General features: G+C 45.8%; 2 protein-coding genes across 3 annotated transcripts in view; both read left to right on the forward strand.

Annotated features, from left to right (window-relative positions):
* The first annotated feature begins 19 nt into the window (after positions 1-19).
* SOX30 (SRY-box transcription factor 30) lies at positions 20-7,795 on the forward strand. 2 transcript variants are annotated; one of them, XM_058848917.1, is made up of 5 exons: positions 20-934; positions 2,138-2,377; positions 3,652-3,825; positions 4,971-5,448; positions 7,359-7,795. In XM_058848917.1, the coding sequence occupies exons 1-5, from the start codon at positions 328-330 to the stop codon at positions 7,726-7,728; spliced, it is 1,869 nt and encodes a 622-aa protein (XP_058704900.1). In that variant the 5' UTR covers positions 20-327; the 3' UTR covers positions 7,729-7,795. The 2 variants fall into 2 exon arrangements, with proteins under 2 accessions (XP_058704900.1, XP_058704901.1); XM_058848918.1 differs by lacking the exon at positions 2,138-2,377.
* A 4,605-nt stretch (positions 7,796-12,400) lies between these two features.
* ADAM19 (ADAM metallopeptidase domain 19) overlaps positions 12,401-17,544 on the forward strand; it is a 33,224-nt gene continuing 28,080 nt past the window's right edge. The window contains exons 1-3 of the mRNA XM_058848914.1: positions 12,401-12,511; positions 12,735-12,814; positions 15,898-15,968. Coding sequence (XP_058704897.1) covers positions 12,451-12,511; positions 12,735-12,814; positions 15,898-15,968 — 212 coding nt within the window. The 5' untranslated portion in view covers positions 12,401-12,450. The remainder of the gene's footprint in view (positions 12,512-12,734; positions 12,815-15,897; positions 15,969-17,544) is intronic.

Raw genomic sequence — 17,544 nt, forward strand, 5'->3', positions numbered from 1 at the left:
CGGTGGTGCCGGTGGAGGGCGGGCGGAGCCGGCGGGCGGAGCTCGGCGCGGCTCCGGTAACGGTGCCCATGGCGGCTGCGGGGCGCGGAGCCGGGGTGCCGTGTGTCCCGCTCCGAGCGCCCCGAGCAGCGAGCACGGGATGGGCGGTCGGGGCGGCCCCAGCGGTGGGCGCGGGACCGGGGGACAGCGCGCCCGAGCCGGCGGGGCTGGGGCTCGGTGCGCGCCCCGCGGTTGGTGCGGGATGCGGGGTCGGTGCGCGCCGGGGCCGCGGGGCCGCGGGGAGCGTTGGCACAACGGTGGCGGCGGCCGAGGAGCGGCAGCGGAGCGATGGAGCGCAGGGTCAGGCACTGCCGCTTCCGCGCCCGGGGGAGCCCCGCCTCGCCCCCCAGGCACAGAGAGGTCGTGGACCACCTCGGAGGGCTGCGCGTCCAAGTGCAGGAGCATCCGAACCGGCCCGGGCTCAGCGAAGGAGCAGCGAAGAAGAGCAGGTGCATCTCGGCTCAGGAGGCGGTTGAGAAGGAGGCCCAGAGTGCTATCAGGAGAGAAAGGGACCATGAAAGGGGCAGCGGTGACCGCCAGAACGAGGAGAAGGCCCTGGAGCAAACTGGGAATAAGACCTGGAGAAGAGCTACAGTCCAAACGGAGCGACCCAACGTAACCTATGAGGCCCGCCCACTGAAGATGGACAAGAGCGATGCCCCGGCTGCATCCTTGTGCGAGCTTGGGAACCCTCCTCAAGATCAGAACATTCCGGTCTTGTTTCAGCCCTTAACTCCCAGGTCCCACGTACAGCTCCAAGGCCCTCTGCCCTCGCAGCTGATGCATGTGACTCCGGTGCCGGTAAACCAAGTGCCAGTTCAATTGCAGCCTCTACTGCAGCGGCCAAAGATTGACACAAGAAACGTTCCCCTCACAGTCCTGCCCTCGGATTCAGGTATTCTGGTCTGAGAGCTTGCAGGGTGGCACGCAGGTGACACTCAGTGGCACGCAGGTGACAGGTCATCAGGCAGGAGAACACAAGTGGAAAGGACGTGTTAGAAACCATCCCTCTGCACAGGCTGTGTTTAGCACAGCTCTTGCACAGCCTATGACACAAAAACTTGACGAGAGCACAGAGTTCTGTAGGGGCTTGTTACAATCAAGGCAGTTTTGTAACATTGTTCCCTGTCTGCATTGAAACCCTTAGGACGATGTTCAGAATTACACCGAGTTGTGACTGCAGTTTTAAGGTCAGGAATCTGCTTGATTTTTAAAACTATAAGGTACTTGTGTACCTCTCTGAAAATCCTGGACATGTTAAATGAAGAGCATTTTGAAACATCTCTCTTAGAAGCTTTTTTTTTTGTTAATATCTAGACTTTCAAAATTAATTACTTAAGTAAGGTCTTAAAGAATTTTTCCCTTTATCAGTCATGTGAAAAGAGTTAATTTCTAAACATTTTCCAGGAGAAAATGGCTTGCTCAGGGATTGGTTTTAAGGGGCCAGCTCAGTTTAAATGCAGCCTGTGTTTACAAAGAGCCAGAGCCAGGTATCATGTAACAATCGTTTGGGAACGCAGGATCTTCCAACCAAACAAGTGTCCAAATAAAAAAAAAATAAAAAAAATATATATATCTATATATATATATATAGATATATATATCTCAAAAAACACTCAACAAAACCCAAGCAGAAACCTAAAGCAGCAACAAGTGTGGTTTAGAAGGCAGGGACTGCATAGGTGTGGGACTCTCACATCCTTAGTCCTAGTCCCTGCATCCTTAGGGCTTTGGTTACATAGTTCTGGTGGTGCTAATCAGTTTGGAGTAGTGTGGTGTGTGCTATATAGTGATTAGTTTATAAATTCAGAAGAAAACAAGACAACTGAAATCCAAACTAGTGTGTTAGCAGTCCCTGTTTCTTTCTTTTTTTTTTTTGTTTTTTTAATTATACCTAACAAAAGCCAGGTAACTGATTCATTGTGACTCAGCGAAGGGCAGTGGAGGATTTTGTAGGAACTGCTCTCCAAATGTGCACTGAGTTTCATTTGTTCCAAAACTCCGCTGATGCTGTTGCCAAATATCCTCTGGGTGTAATAGTGAGTGTGACCTGCTGTATTCCCTGGAAGGTGATATCTTTCCTTGCCTTGTTGCACAGGGATGCCAGACACTCCATTCAGCAAGACCAAAAGTGGCCGTGTGAAGCGTCCCATGAATGCATTCATGGTGTGGGCCCGGATCCACAGGGGTCCTGTGGCCAAAGCCAACCCAGGTGCCAACAATGCAGAAATCAGTATTCAGCTCGGCCTGGAGTGGAGCAGACTCACTGAAGAGCAGAAGCAGCCATACTATGAGGAAGCTAACAAAATAAAAATGAGGCACAGGGAGGAATTTCCTGGTAAACATCTTAGTTTTTACCTGAATGCTTTAGAAGTGCAGGGATTTTTGGAAAATTGATCTCTTGCATTGTAGCAATTAATAGAGATAGAAAAAAAATTAAAAATACTTCAAGCACAGAATCCTTCTGTGTGCTTGAGACTATGAATTTTTTAAAGCATCCAAAATGCTGGTGCTTAGAACACTGCAGCTATGGCAGCTCTTCTGAATGCTTTAGTAGTCTAATGGCCAGAGAGTGATTTTGTTGTGAATGTGGCCTGCTGCATCAGTTTCCTTGCTCCAGGAACAGCTGCCCAGGTGGCCTGTGATGACACATGCATCCATTCCTTAAAAGCAGGAAAGGGAAATGTTACAGGAAGCACAAACAGCATTGTGTTCTGTGGGATTCTTCAGCATGTAGACTTGAGGTTCCCACATAATGGTGTGGAACACGTTTCTCAGCCCTTTGTCAAGTGTTAAAATTTGTATCCTTCACAAATTCATTTATCCAGAAGATAGTGGAGCATAAGTACTTTGAACACTTTTAAAAAGCTGTTGAGATACCAGGTGTTGTGATCCTTTCTTTCTATGTTGTCATTATGCTACTCGTTCATGATCCTGCCTAAGGTGTCATAAACAAGGAGAGGAGCATCACTCTCCCTCTCTCCTTGCATCTTTCAAAAAAAGAAAAAAAAAAAAAAGGCATTTCTTAAAAGTTGCTTTAGGAGTTAACCTGTGTAAGAAACCAAGCAGCTCAGTGTAAATTCATAATATATTCTTATGTCTGTCAGTGTTTGGTTAATGTTGTTAGGCAAAGGCAAATGTGCTCTTCCAAAATCTATCCAGGGTTCCCAGTAGGTCATATTTTCTGTTGTACAAGACTGTAACCTGCAGATATGTGTGAGACTTAAGGAAACAATGAGGAAAGACCACATTTTCAATAGTTATGATTTTCCTCCACACTGAAAGCCCATGGTGCAGTGAGCGTCATGTTCTCCTCCATGTGGTTTCCACAGGGCCACATCACTCCCCAGTGTTCAGTATTTCTCTGTCTCACAAGCAGCTACTACTTGGTAACTTCTAAACAACACCCAAATATTTCTATTTCATTTCCATCTCCAGTAAAATTCCCCATTCCCAGCTCACCAAAACAAGTGGAGCATTACCATTGCCTATAGAAGCAGGTATTGGATTTGTCTTACCAGATCCTTCAGAATTACAAATAACATAGGTTTAGGCAAATAATGAAACCATCCAGAACATTGGATGTCTGCATCTTTTTTTCATCTCTGACAGGTTGGGTTTATCAGCCGAACAAAAAGAAATGTTCTCCACCACCTGGCTCTACCGCATTTCTGGGCACTTCCCAGAGTACCATGACTACAAATCCAGCTGGCACCCTTCCCTTCTCATCACCTACTTGCTCTTTTGTCAACTCCAATGTTAAGAACAGTATTGGACATCCAGTCTGTGAGTTTTCAGCAGTGAATTATTTTAAAAATTCAGAATTTACTTGTTCCAGTAAGAGTTTGTATTTACAAGAGCAGGTAGTGACAGGGCAAAGAGGAATGGCTTCAAAGTGAAAGAGAGTAGGTTTAGATTAGATACTGGGAAGAAACTTTGTTGTGACAGTGGTGAAGCTCTGGCACAGGTTGCCCAGAGAAGCTGTGATTATTTACCAACACTTCCTTTCTACTTTAGATGTTAAGCTACAGCTGCTTCTTTCGCTTGTTTGGTCTCCACCTCACACACACCCTGGAAGGATTTTTCTTTTTACAAAAGATCCACACTGGCAGTGAAATAATGTGAGAGCCCCCAGACCAGTGTAAGAGCTGATCTGCATATCATATTCCTTAGAGAAGGAGCTGTGGCTCTGTCAATGCCTGGATAGTGGATATCAACAGCAAATAGCTCAGATCCAGGCAATGGCATTTTCCTCTTTAAGCATCCTGGAAAGAGCTGCTTTCTTTGCAATGAGACAGGAAAATTAAATGCCTAATTATGCTATGTGGTAACACTTAGATATTAAAATAAAAGAATACTCAGCTTTGTTCTGGTGAAGTTCTGAGTGATGTTTGAAAATTCCTATGCAATGTGTTTTGAAATCTTTCCCTATAAAGGCAGCCCTGTTGATCAGGTGTGATTTGAAAGTGTACACAGAAGTTTGCACTCTGCAGAGCATTTCAAAGTAGAATTTTTCTAGTGGGTAAATTAATCGATGAAATAGGGAAACATATTGGAGATTAGGGTTCTTTAGGCTCCTCAGCACACGGATTTGTTATCAATTTGGCTCACTTCACATCAGTAGACTTGTGAGGTCTTCTAAGCTGAAGGCACACTCCACCCCATTGTGGGGCCTTACCAGGGCAAGACATATCCTCACCAGAGGCCAGACCCTCATTAGCCGCTTCCTTCCGCCCCGGGTTTCTGTGGAATGAAGCTTTAATTGTGGGCTCCAAACCCATCTGTCCCATTAGGTATATGATATGAGTTGCTGGGAAATGTTTCAGGGGGGAATTACTCTGTCTGTACCCGGAAATGCTGTGGCTTGCTATGATGCTGTTTATCAGAACTCTGTGTTCATGTCTGATAAATAACTGTTTTGTTTCCTGAAGGTGAATCTCCTGCCATCCACCTGCCAGCTTCTTCCATCCAACACGCTGGGCCCATGACTGTTTTCCAGACCACGGCTGCAAGCACCACATCAGTGGCTGTTGCAGTTCCCACCTTGCCCCTGCGCTCTGGGGTCTCATCACAGCACTTTGCTGAACCTGCTCAGACAGAAGCTTTTGTGTCACCTGGGCTCAGTTTCTCCCTGAAGAGACCTGCACCCGTTTTCACTGAGAGCTTCAGCAGCAGAAACCCAAGTAACATCAGCAGCACCAGTGGCAGGTTTTCTGTCTCTAACAGTGAGATCCCTGGGATTTCTGGTTTTCCTAGAGGCATAGCTCTTCCCCAGGCTACCCCTTTTATTCCTTCACCTGCCTATGTGTCTGCTCCTGTTGGACAGCCAGCCAATTTGTTTGGAGGGACTCCTCAGTTTCCATTTTGCCACCCTTCCTTTATACCTGGACCTCGCTGTTTCCCCTCAAGGTAATGAAACCATTTCAATACCAGTAAGAAAACATCCTGAAAGGCAGAGAGTCTTTTGACTTGCAGACAGCAGGTGGAGCATTCAGAGTGAAAGGAGCTCTTACCTTCCTGTAGCTGCTGTGTGATGGGACCCCTTGGCCTCAGCCTGCTCGTAATATGTGCTCGGTTACTGAAGGCTCCATTGAACTATTGCAGTAATTGGCACTCCCAAGGCCATGGAAAACAGAAGTATCTTCTTTCCACCTCGTGGGTCTAAGTGCAGCTGATTTTGGCAGAAGAGCATTAGGTAGAGATAATGCAAATATACTTTGAAAACGGTCAGATAGAATTAAAGTAGGTGTGTCCTGGAGATGTCTCCTGGGTACACTATGGTTGCCTTAAGTGCTAATGTTTTTGCAACCCAGCCTGGTGGGAAGTGTCTGCAGAATTCTGGTGTAAGTAGCAATTCCTAGCTCTTCTTTTTCAGTCAATCAGAGGTCCCCTAATCAAAGAATTTCCAAGCTAACATATATAGTGTCCTGTGGGTATTTGCTGGGCTGAGCATGCACGGGAAGCACCAGTGCCCTGGTGCAGTGGGCAGCTCAAACAGCAATCACCCGATGCTTTTTCTTTACAGGGCATCATTTTTCTTTCATCACTGTGCAGTAGCAAACCTAACAAACTATTATGATTTTTAGACTTAAATTTTACCTGTCTATACACTGCTTATTTCCACTAGTAGCAGCAACCAATATGTTCCTTTGGCAATAAGACCACCTGGTCTTTAGTTAGGGCTAATGATGAGCCACCACATTCAGGAGAACTTTAGCAGCTGATAAATGCAATAGAAGAAATTTCTGGTTTTGAGGTCCTTTAAAGAAACACAGGATACATATTTGCAAAATTGCTAAAAATTATCTTTGCACAGTCTTGGTGTCTGAAATGAGATGGTTTTGTGAGGCCTCTGATAGAGAAGAGGGTTCTTGTAGCATAAAAGACTGTTCTGATTTTACACATTGAAGGACTGCTGAAGACTGACAGCTTTACTAATGCCAGGGTCTTTCTAATACAATGGTTTGTAGGTCCTCTGTCCTATAAACTAATTTATTGCATACAAGAGTCATGATTTCTGAACTGAAAGTGCAGATCTATGCACTGAAAATTTAAATATTAGATTGGAATGATGAATTGTCCCCTTGAAGTCTCAGCAGATATTGTATCAAAGTCTTCACAATGCCTGCACTGTAGAGCTGTATTACTTCTTTGCATATTTTATTTTCTTCACAATGCAGTAGATTTCTCTAAAACAACTGTAAATTACAATCTGTGTCATTCTGCATCAGAATAAAAATTCAAGAATCTGCCACTGGAGGACTACAGTTCCATTTGACATAGTAACTTCCTGCAATTTACTATGTGGTTACTTTTTAAAAATGTATCACTGTGAGTTCTTTAAATATTAACATTGAGAACCGCATATTGGGCACAAGGATTCTCTGTCCTGTTTGATAACAGTATAACAGATGCAAGGACTCACTAAAATTTATAAATAAGAGCATTTTACCCCAAGTCTGTCACAAATTTTGGCATACAGAAATTACACAGATTGGCTTTTGGTGCTTTGTTTTATTAATCCACGTATGTTGGTTAACTCACTGCATGCTGGTTTATCCATGGTATTATTTGATTGAAGAATACAGTGGGGTTTATGTTTGTTCTCAGAGCAACCTCGTGTGTGCATGAGGTTGAAGAGATGCTTATGCACAGAAATGGAATCTGAATGATTCTTGTTATGGCCCTAGTGCTGAAATTAGGCATGGTTTTAAATTTATATGTTTTTAAAAACAGAATAAGCTGAGTAGCACAGAACATCAGTGTCATCGTGCAGCCTTACATTTCTGAAAGCCAACCTTGAATCTCTTCCCTTGCAGCACATTCCCACTCAGAGCTCCATTTGGCTACGGGAATTTCTCCAGCTCAATGCCTCAGTGCTTTGGCTTTTATGAAGAGAGGAACCAGAGGCAGGAGGTGATATTTTCCACTGTGGATGAAGACTATCGTTTCAGGGCATACTCAGAAGAGAGGCTACATGAGAACCAGCGTGTCTGCGGGACCCCTGAAATTGTTCCCTGTCAGAGCACCTGCAGTGAGGAGCGGGTTCTGAGCCCCCTGCCACAGCTGGATGTGGAAGTGGTAGAGAAGGTTTTGCCATCCCCCCCATCTACTCCTTCCAGCAGTTACATCGTCAATGTAACTGACAGTGATGAGGAAGAGGAAGTAAAGTTTTTTCAAGTATTGTAATTTTTAAAATGTATAATTATCCAGAGACATATTATAGAATGGGAAATAAATGTTTTCCTCAACACCACCTTTTCAGTCAGTGTGTTCAATGGGAAGCCCATGTAGCTTTAGTAAGTTGCACAGGCCATTTTGAAGAGTCAGATGAGCTGTTTGGATTAGAGGAAAGTCTTATAAATAGCAGAAAATGCCTGTTCATTTCTAAATTCTCACTGAAAGCTGGTCTGGCCTGCAGGAATGCACATGGCCAAATGTATCAATTCCTCCACAAGTATCTTTCAGGGTATAAACCAGCTGTTTGTGAGATTATTCTCTAGATCTAGATCTTTCTTTTTATAGCCTGTGGGGTAGGATATTAGACGTATTTCAATGCACCAGAACTGGAATGATACAAAACTGTTGTGATTAATTCTATCAAGTCCAGAGAAAGGGAAGACTGGTTTAACACATCCTGGACATACTAATGGGAAACTACATGTGAGGGTGATCCCTCTTCCCCTCCCAGCTCGAGCTGATGTCCTGAAGAGTTTGTTGGGGGTCTGTGTCTGCAAGTCGGTGTCACTGCAGCCACTCCTCAGCTGAGCTCTCTTGAAGGCTCTCCTGTCTTGTCTACAGCAGAAGTGGAAGTTACACAAACAACCCACTCAAACCTGGCTTCCTCTGCACGTCTGGCAGCCCTGCAGCTGGGAAAACATGATCAAAGAGGTTTTTAGTTCCAATTTCTAGGTAATTTTCAGCTCACCCACAAACATTCCCTTAATGCAGATTTTCTGAAGTGCCAACTATCTGTGCTGTTACTTCTCCTGAAATGTGTGGTGGCCAGGGTGGGCAGGGCCAGTGCCTTGGTGACTGTGTGCCCTCCTGCAAACCTTCATGGCAGTGCAGAGGGTAACTGGGACAAACTGGGACATGTTCTACTCTCTTATGATTATTTTCTTCCTTACTGTTTACCTTAAACACCTTGCATCCTTCTCAGCTTGAAAAACAGATGCAGATTTTCTGTACAAAGTTTGTTTTCCTCCTTCTACTGTATAAGTCTAAAGACACTCAGTGCTTCCCAGTGCATCATTGCTATCCATTTACAAAGACAACTTTCTTCTCCAAAATTAATTACTGGACAGTTTTATGGACTGGAAGTAATTAAAAGCCCTTGTGCTGTTGTGCCTGTTTCTCTTATTAAGATTAACTATTTCAGTCACAATCACTGCTGTGTTGGAGAAGTTTGCAGGCAGCACAGAAAGGATTGTAAGTGTTTCACATGTGGAAATAGAGTTAAAAAGATGTCTCTGCAGATATAATCATCTTCAAGTTCACTTGCCTGTAGGAATGAGACAAAAGTCATAGCAGAAAGTGGTAGCAGTGACCCACCCTTAAAAAGAAGCACAGGGAGTGCTTTGATACTCTTTTGCTATCAGCACATCGGGACAAGCCCTTGTCTTGCTCCTGATCATCTTACAGCACTTCTCCCTCTTTGGCAGGACAGCTGCTCCAGGGCCTTCCAAATATTCCTGCTGTCCTACATGGGTGGTGGAAAAGCAAAGCTAAACAGAATATTCTGGGTAAGCTGAAGCTGCTCTCAACTGTTGAGACACTGGAAAAAGGAGTTAATTCTTGAATATCCAGTTTCCTTCATGGATTCACAGCCTCCTTCCTTTGATCATTTCAAATGATCTGAACCAGAGGAATGTTCTGTAAAATGGGAGATTTCACATTCCGCTCAAGTCAGCCAAAGTTGTAACATTTCTCTCATCAGTGAGAGTGTCTGTAATGCAGAGGTCAGGCAGGACAGTCCTCTCCCTTCTCCTGCTAAGACTTTGATTCTGGGTAATGTTTCCTTCAGCATCAGCAGGAGTCTTCTCAGAGCATTTTGTTCCACAGCCTTCCCTAAGAGAGGGTCCCAGTGAAATATTACTGAGCTCTGATATACGTCTCAGTCATTCTCTGCTTCTTGAATGTGCACTTTCCTCTCACTAGGTCCATTTCTTTCTAGGTGCCTAATTCCTGATTTACTATGAACAACAGGAGAATGGTCATCTTTTGCTCTCCAGCTAACAACAATAGCATTAAATCATCTTGAAAATTGTTGAGCAAGTGCAGGACCCCCTTTGCAAAAGTTCTGTCATCAGCTTTGCCCTGGGGAGGCTGAAACACCTCATTGTTGAGTTTAATGAGGGACCCTTGCTCAGAGGCTGCTGCTCTGTGCCTTGGCCACGGCGGATGTGACAGATGAGGGAACAGAGCAGACTTGAAATCCTCAGCTGATGCTCTTAATCAGGCAATTTGGATCCCGGAGGAAATGAGTCTGAGCCTGTGTAATTCTTAGACAACCAGAAGTTTGACCTTGTTCTGTGAAATCCAGCAAATGTCCGGCTGACTTTGGGGAAGAGGTTTTGAAGAGGTGGGCACAGGCAGGATCTGACTCACCCTGTGCCAGAAGCAGCATTATAACACCTGAGCACTGTTAATCAGGCTAAAATACCCTGAATTTTTCCATGCAACAACGTCTCAGTAATGTAAATGATATATCATAGATAGATAGATAGATAGATAGATTAACCTATATATAACCACAGGCTGTTGTTATATTTTTATACAGGGAGTTTCTGGTGGTTTTAAAGTGAGATATCTGTTCTCATATTACCAAGATCCAAAGGTAAAAATATCACTATATGACAAATGCAAATATAGCACATATTTTATTTTTATGATACTTGAACGCTGAAAACAATCACAAGCAGACAGTTGTTGGCCTAAATATCTTAATGTTCTTAAAATAAAGCTAATTTTATTGCATTTTGTGCTTTTTTGAGCTGATCTTCTTTTATAGAAATATATCAAGCAGTCCCTGTGAAGATTTGTTGCACTGAGATTTGTGGCAATCTTTTAGTACAAGCATACATGTTCCTCATCAAAGCGTTGGGTTTTTTTTTCCCTTTGGGTAGGCAGAAATTTTATGCAGGGATGAAAGCAGAGTAGCTAAATGTGTCTAAATTTGGCTTGCATTTTTACTTATTTATAATATAGACGTGCACAATAGTGCCATTGTTTTCTTCTATATTACAGGCATCTATAAATAAGTAGGGGAATTCACAGGAAAATAAAAATCAAGAATTCCCTTCAGGATATTTCATATGATTAGGAAAGAGCTGAAGTTTTGCCCCCATATTTTTTGCTCTTCAAAACAAGAAGATTTAGTTGTGCCATGAAAATTCGTGACCTCTCCATGGGTCAGCTAAAATGTCACTATAAGCCGTCTCACCCTGATTATTCCCTCTAGGTATCCCTATAGTGCCTGACTTTCCTCTGCCAGGGTGATACCAGCAATAAACTGACCTTCACAAGATCAGAGAGATTCAGTTTGTGAAGTGCTGGGGAACAAAGGGGACACATGTCACATACAAACCAAAATGGCATCTGCAAATGGGAACAGTCACATTTCCTTTGGGCAGCTGTGGCAGGAGCCTGCAGAGACCTTCAGTACAAAAGAGATAAATAATCCTCTGGACAAGAGATAAAATCATTACTGTTATCTGGCAAACCTTTATTTTGAAGGGAGTATTCACTTCCTACCAGCCTGATTTACTTACACACTCTGAAAACCTACCCACATGCAAATTCTCCCCATTTCTCATTTCCCCGGTGGTTCACCTACACAGAGACTTTAAGTACAGAGATGAATGGAAAGGGTTGAATGGATAATGCAGATCAATGTCTGTCTGAAGACTGTGGCTAAGAGGTAATGGCTCTTCCTGCCACTCCGAGCTGACCCCATAAAAATCCATGTCAGCCAAGCCTTGCAGCCTCGAGTGGGGCTGCAGTTGAGCTGGCAGTCACAGAGGGGAGGCAGCTGCTCTCTGTGGGCTCAGCATGTGCAAGGAGCTCCTACAGCACCACGGATTTCCCCAGTGTTTGCAACTGGTAACCTCAGCGTGGCCCCACTAACCTGGACTCTCCTGTCCTGGTGTGACCCCGACCCCACGGGCTAATTGAGCAGTGAGACACAGTCGTGCAGTCCCCCAGGTGCTCAGCTCCCTGAAGGGCAGACATCCAGCAAAGAGATGATGTGTGGACTTCAACCCTTGGCTCAGCTCTGAAGGATGCAGGAGAAGACAGGGATGCTCCTTTGGGAGCCTCATGGCGATGATTGGATATCCCTGCTGGGCAGCATCGGGAGTATGAGCTGTGGATGTTCCCAAATCCTTCCTCAAGCCTGGCCCTCCCATCGACCACAAGGGGAGAGAGGCAGTGAACATCCTTTTGTTTCTGCCCTTTCATACATAAAAATCTATCCTGCATCCCTTCAGCTGTCCAGGAATAATGCATTTCCCAGGAAAGGAGAAATTTAGGGTATCTCTAGAACCGCGGGATCAGCGATGATAAGATTACACATAAATATAGCAAACAAATAAATAAACAACTCTAGAGCTCCTTCCTTCCCCCAGCTCTCCCCTTCTTCCTAGCTTTGGAGGCACAATGGATTTCCGTGCTGGCGAAGGCGCTGGAGGGGAGGTTTTGCAGAGAAAGCCCCAGGGAGGTGCTCAGAGCCCAGCGCAGCCCCCACCGCAGGGCAGAGCCGCCGGAGCACCGGGAGCATCCCGGGCTGTGCGGAGGGAGAAGAAGAGAGGAGGGGGCTGCCGGGCGGAGCCGTGGCGTGCTGGGAGGGGACAAGCGGCGCCGGGCGGGTTTATAGGGCGGCGGCGGAGGGAGCGATCCCTGCCCGGAGCCATGCGGGGCCGGGGGCTGCTCTGCGGCATCGCCCTCTCGCTGCTGCTGCGGCCGCCGCCCCGTGAGTGCGGGGTGCCCGGCCCGACAGCCCCGCGGCAGGGCTCCGGCTGCGGGAGGGAGGGAGGGAGGATGGATGGGTGCGTGGGAGGCTTGGGGGATCCTTCTCCAACAGTCAGCACAGAGCTCCCTCTCCTCTCCTATCCTCTCCCGGCCCGGCTTCGCGCTGCCTGAGCGCGGGGTGCGGAAGGGCCGGGGATGCTGAGGCGCTGCTCTTGTCTCCGCAGCCGCGGCCGCTGAGGTGCGGCTCCAGCCCGAGGTGGTGCTGCCGCGCTGGGCAGCCCCGGGTGGCCCCGGCAGCCCCAAGGTAGGTCACGCCTGGTTCCTCTTTTGCTTTGTTTTGTTTGCAGACCTGCCTGTGCGGGGGCCGGGGGGATGTCGCGGGTAGCACAGCGCCTGGCAGTGCGCGTTTTGGGTTTGTGAAGCTGCCGGGATGAGGCAGGAGCTGCCATAGCTCCTGCAGATCGCAGTTTCGGCTGTGTGAGCTGGCTGGCGCATCTGGGAGCTGCGTTCACCCTGCCCTTTGCCATGCCTTAAAGCCTCTGTCGGTATTACCTGATCGGTGACTGTGAAACGGGAGCCACACAATCGGTGGCGTTTGGGGAACAGCTGGATAGAAGAACCTGCTGTAGAAGATAAGCTCAGAGAGCCATCTGTGTCCTGGACTACATCACAATAAGTGTGCACAGCAGGTCAAGAGAAGGGCTTCTGACCCTCTACTCCGGTCAGCTGAGACCCCACCTACAGCGCTGTGTCTGGGATCCCCAGTACAAGAAAGATAGCGACCTGTAGGAGCCAGGCCAGGGTTGGGCAGGGAGGATGCTCCAAGATCTGTAACACCTCTCCTATGAAGACAGACTTGAGAGAATTTGGGTTGTTCATCCTGGAGAGCTCTCTGGAAAGACCTGGTAGCACTTTACCTAAAAGAGTAACAAGAGAGAGGGACCTTTTACAAGGGTGTGGAGTGACAGAACAAGGGAGAATGGCTTTAAGCTGAAAAAGGGCAGGTTTAGATTAGCTATTTGGCAGAATTTTTTGACTGGGAGGCAGTGAGGCACTGGGAGAGGTTGCCCAGAGAAGCTGTGGATGCACCATCCCCAGATATGTCCAAGGCCAGGCTGGATGGGGCATGGAGCCATCTTCCCTAGTGGAAGGTGCTCCAGCCCAATGGCATGGGGATGGAACAAAATGATCTTTAAGATCCTTTCCAGCCCAAACTATTCTCTGGTTCTGTGAATCCCAGCTGTGAGGGTGCTTCATTAGGTAAGAAAAGCCAGCCAGCAGCTCAGGTGGGTTTGGCTGTGTCTCAGACACTGTGTTAGTACAGATCTCACCCCTGCTGCTGTTCCATGGGTGCATAAAGGGATGTGTCCATAGTCTCCAGACTCTAAAAATCACTGAAGTCCAGACAACATCGAACACAAACCACAGGTCAGTTTCCCAGACTTGGTGTTGTTGCAACCAAGAAGTAATTGCAGTTGCGTGATCAAGAGAAAGAGGAAAGTCCACAGGGTGTTTTTTACATTGTGAACCTAAAAAAGGGAAGCTCAGCATTATAGAGACATGCACTTTCTCTTGAATATAGTGGTGTTATTTGAGAATTTATTAATGGGTGTTTTCCATATGATGAGACTTTCTAAAACTTTTCATCGTGTCTTATTACACACAAAAAACTCTACAATGACTCTCTTGTGATCTTTTAGTTTTAAGATGCCCTTGTGATACCGCCTGCAAGTTTTGGTTCTGTTATTGATAGTGATGCAAATACATCTGGAGAGCATTTCCCCTTATATAAATTTGCTGGGTCTCAGGGGTTGCACTTGGTTTGTTTCAGGCAAGTTCCCACTGGCTCTGGAATGAGTGTTAGCAAAGCTTTTATGCAGCTGGGCTATTTCATTTGCACAGCAATTGATGGGCTGAAGCAGTGGGATTGCTGAAGGAGAAGGGAGGGGGATATTAGTAATAATGATGTTTGCACAACCTTTGTGAAGAGATTTTATGGTGATGGAGACCCTCAGCTATGGACAAGGCAACCTTACACTGCTTTCATGTTAGTGAGTGAAGCACAGACCTACCCTGAGATGAACTGAGCACCTGTGGTTTAGTAAAAGGAGCTCTTGCCTCTTGCAATTATCCCTTTCTGTATGTCCTAAATGTATTAACTTGTTTTGCATCATCTGCGTGGGCCTGATGCCACGTCCTGGAAACTGAAGGAAGGATGAGCAAAACCCAAAATATGAGTGGGGAACTGATTAAAAGAGATATTTGTATTTGCAGAAATTGCAAGTGAGCATATCTCCGGGCTGACAGAACATCCCATTCAGTCAGCCTTGCTTCCTTTCACTTTCAATGTTCTGTTCTGCAAAGTCTCCTCCAACAGTGATTTAGAAAATACTATAGATTAATGACTTCACCAACCCTCATGATTTCTTTTTTTCTTCCAGCTGAATAAAGCACATTGTTATATTAATATGAGCTATTTCTCTTCTGGGAAATTTGTTCATCCATTTTCTCTACAAGAAAGCATTCAGACTTGGAAACCCCAACCTGACTTTACATAGTGGTTCTGCTTTGAGGGAGACAACACTGCAGACCTCAGAGCCTCTTCTAGCTGCTCCTCTGAAAGTCTTACTCTGTGCTTTATATCTCTGGAATGATTTTTTTTTTTTTAAATGTTGCAGTTAGTGTATGCATTTGCCATTGCACTAAGAAATTGGGGTGCATTCTGTTCAAACCAGCAGGCCCTGGGGAGAAGGGCTGAAATACTCTCTGTGTAATGGCTGGAGTCTGAATCCAAGGGTCCCTCTTTGTTCCCTGCCTTTTACTGGCACTTTCTGCAAGTAAAGGAACAATGTGAAAATCTCTGGAAGAGGCGTGATTCCTCTCGTCCTGAAATAGGCTCCTAAAAATGTCTTTCTGCTGTGCCAACAAAGGAAGCTTTGGTTAACTAGCTCAGATATTTGACTCTTCAACCTCTGGGGCAAGCTGGGATGTCCTGTGATGGTGTTCTGAGCACAGCCTACAGCAGAGGGAGGCACAGGGAGCCCTTCCCATCCAACTGCAACTCCAAGCACTCCAGCACCAGGACTTGTTGCCTTGCCTGAGCATTTTATTCCTCCTGAGACACCAGGTGATGTCTCTAGCTCAGGTACAGCATCCCAGCAGATGCCTGTGCTGCTTCCTGGCTCTGCATGGCTGTGCTGTGGGATGCAGCAGTGTGCCTGGAGCTGGGAGCCACTGGTGCATCCCTTCCCTTCCTCATCACTCCTGGTCTGAAGTAGGAGGAAGGCAGAGGGTGGTTTAAGGTCAGCTGCAATTTCCAGTTTGTATTTGTGGATGTGTTGATAATTATGATGTATGAGTAACAGGCACCCTCTCTCCTGCACGCAGCATCCACTCCGAGCTGAAGTTACATTAAAGGCAGAAGGTCAGGAGCTCGTCTTGGAACTGGAGAAAAATAGGTAAGTGTGCCCTGCACTGTGATCCCACTTAAATAATGAGTAAGGATTACAGTGAGATCAACAGGAAAACCTCCACTGACTTCAACAGGGTTTTGATAAAGACAGGATGTGGAAGTCCTTCACTTTTTTCAAGGCTATTGCGAGTCCCCTCAGATGTTAATCAGCCAAGCAGCACACTATAGCAGAGCTTTGTCAGCAAAAAAAACAGATGGTGACCTGGCCCTCAGTGTGTAAACTTATTTTTACATCATAATTCTTCCTACATTAACTGGAAAATGTTGCTGATATGAAGCTCCCTATTTACCAAGTGGCTCAGCGCTTTAGTCACTGTGACTCTAATGAGGATTTTGTTTGCTGTGATCCAAAGAGGTCTTGCTCTGCTTCCTAGGAGAAATGATCTGACAATTTCATTCCATTAGTGCCCTTCATGATAAAGCAGACTGAAAAATTGTTTTTGCATTAACTGAAATGCAGAGCAATGCTGTGTGCTATCATAAGGTGTGATTCATACTGAATTCTGCTGAAGCTGCAGGAGATTAAGGCAGGGAGAAGGATTCTGGTGTGGAGGCCACCCCAGAGCCCCTCTGCCCTGTGAGTACTTTAGTTTCCAGTAGTGCAATAGCAGCTGGGAATTTAGCTGCAAGAAGCTTGTCTTTGCTCAGTGGTCCACTTGCACTGTTGGTGTTTTATTTATTTTTAAATGGGTTTGAAGACTTATCTCTGGAAATATAACCAAATGTTTGTCTGCTAGAATCAGAATAGTCACGCTGTTTATATTTTAAATATATTTTATGGACATCCCAATCACAGAGATTGAGGGCTCAGCTTTCCTCCTGAAAGAGTGAAGTGTCAGAAGATCTTAGTGTTCTGATGGCAGTGCATATACCTAAGTGATACTCAAGGTGTTTTGAAGGAAAACCAGATTTTTTTTGTCACTGTCAGCAGTAAAACCTGAAATGTGATGGCTGATGGAAGATGAATATCTCCTGTGAGGTGTTTTCTGTAAAAAGTCACAAAAGCCACTGAGAGTTCCAGTGCTGCAAAAACAGGATGCTTTCATGCACCTGTGTAGAGCTAAACAGAAACAGCTATAAATTCTGTGGTTTTTAGCATGTTTCAGCTGGGAAAATAAGACCAGGTCCCTGAGCACTGCTAAGCCAGTCCTGTGTGGAGGAACAGCAGCTGCTGATGGCAGTGGTACCGTGCCAGGTCTGAACTGAGTCTGGAAGCAGCACAACCTCTGATGCTGCTGGGGGCCTCCTTCCAGCACTGCCAGGGCTCGCTGATTCTGCACTTGCTATGCAAAGGTGAATTTTTCTGGCACAGCAGAAGCTGGCCAGAGAAAGGATCCTTGCTGAGTTGATCAGTTTGAGCTCCAAGCACAGTGATGTAAGCTCCAGGTGCTCACGGGAGCGGTGCCGTGCTATTTTCAGCACAGAAAAACCCTCTGCTGCTGTTAGTAAACAGAGTTATAATAATAGAAGGTTCCTATTGTGTTTATTTCCTGAAATGCATTTTCATTCATTGAGATGTATACACACAGGCTTGGAAGTGTGTGCACACACTTCCACTGCAG

Source organism: Poecile atricapillus, chromosome 13, assembly GCF_030490865.1.
Source record: "Poecile atricapillus isolate bPoeAtr1 chromosome 13, bPoeAtr1.hap1, whole genome shotgun sequence".
NCBI classification, from domain to species: domain Eukaryota; kingdom Metazoa; phylum Chordata; class Aves; order Passeriformes; family Paridae; genus Poecile; species Poecile atricapillus.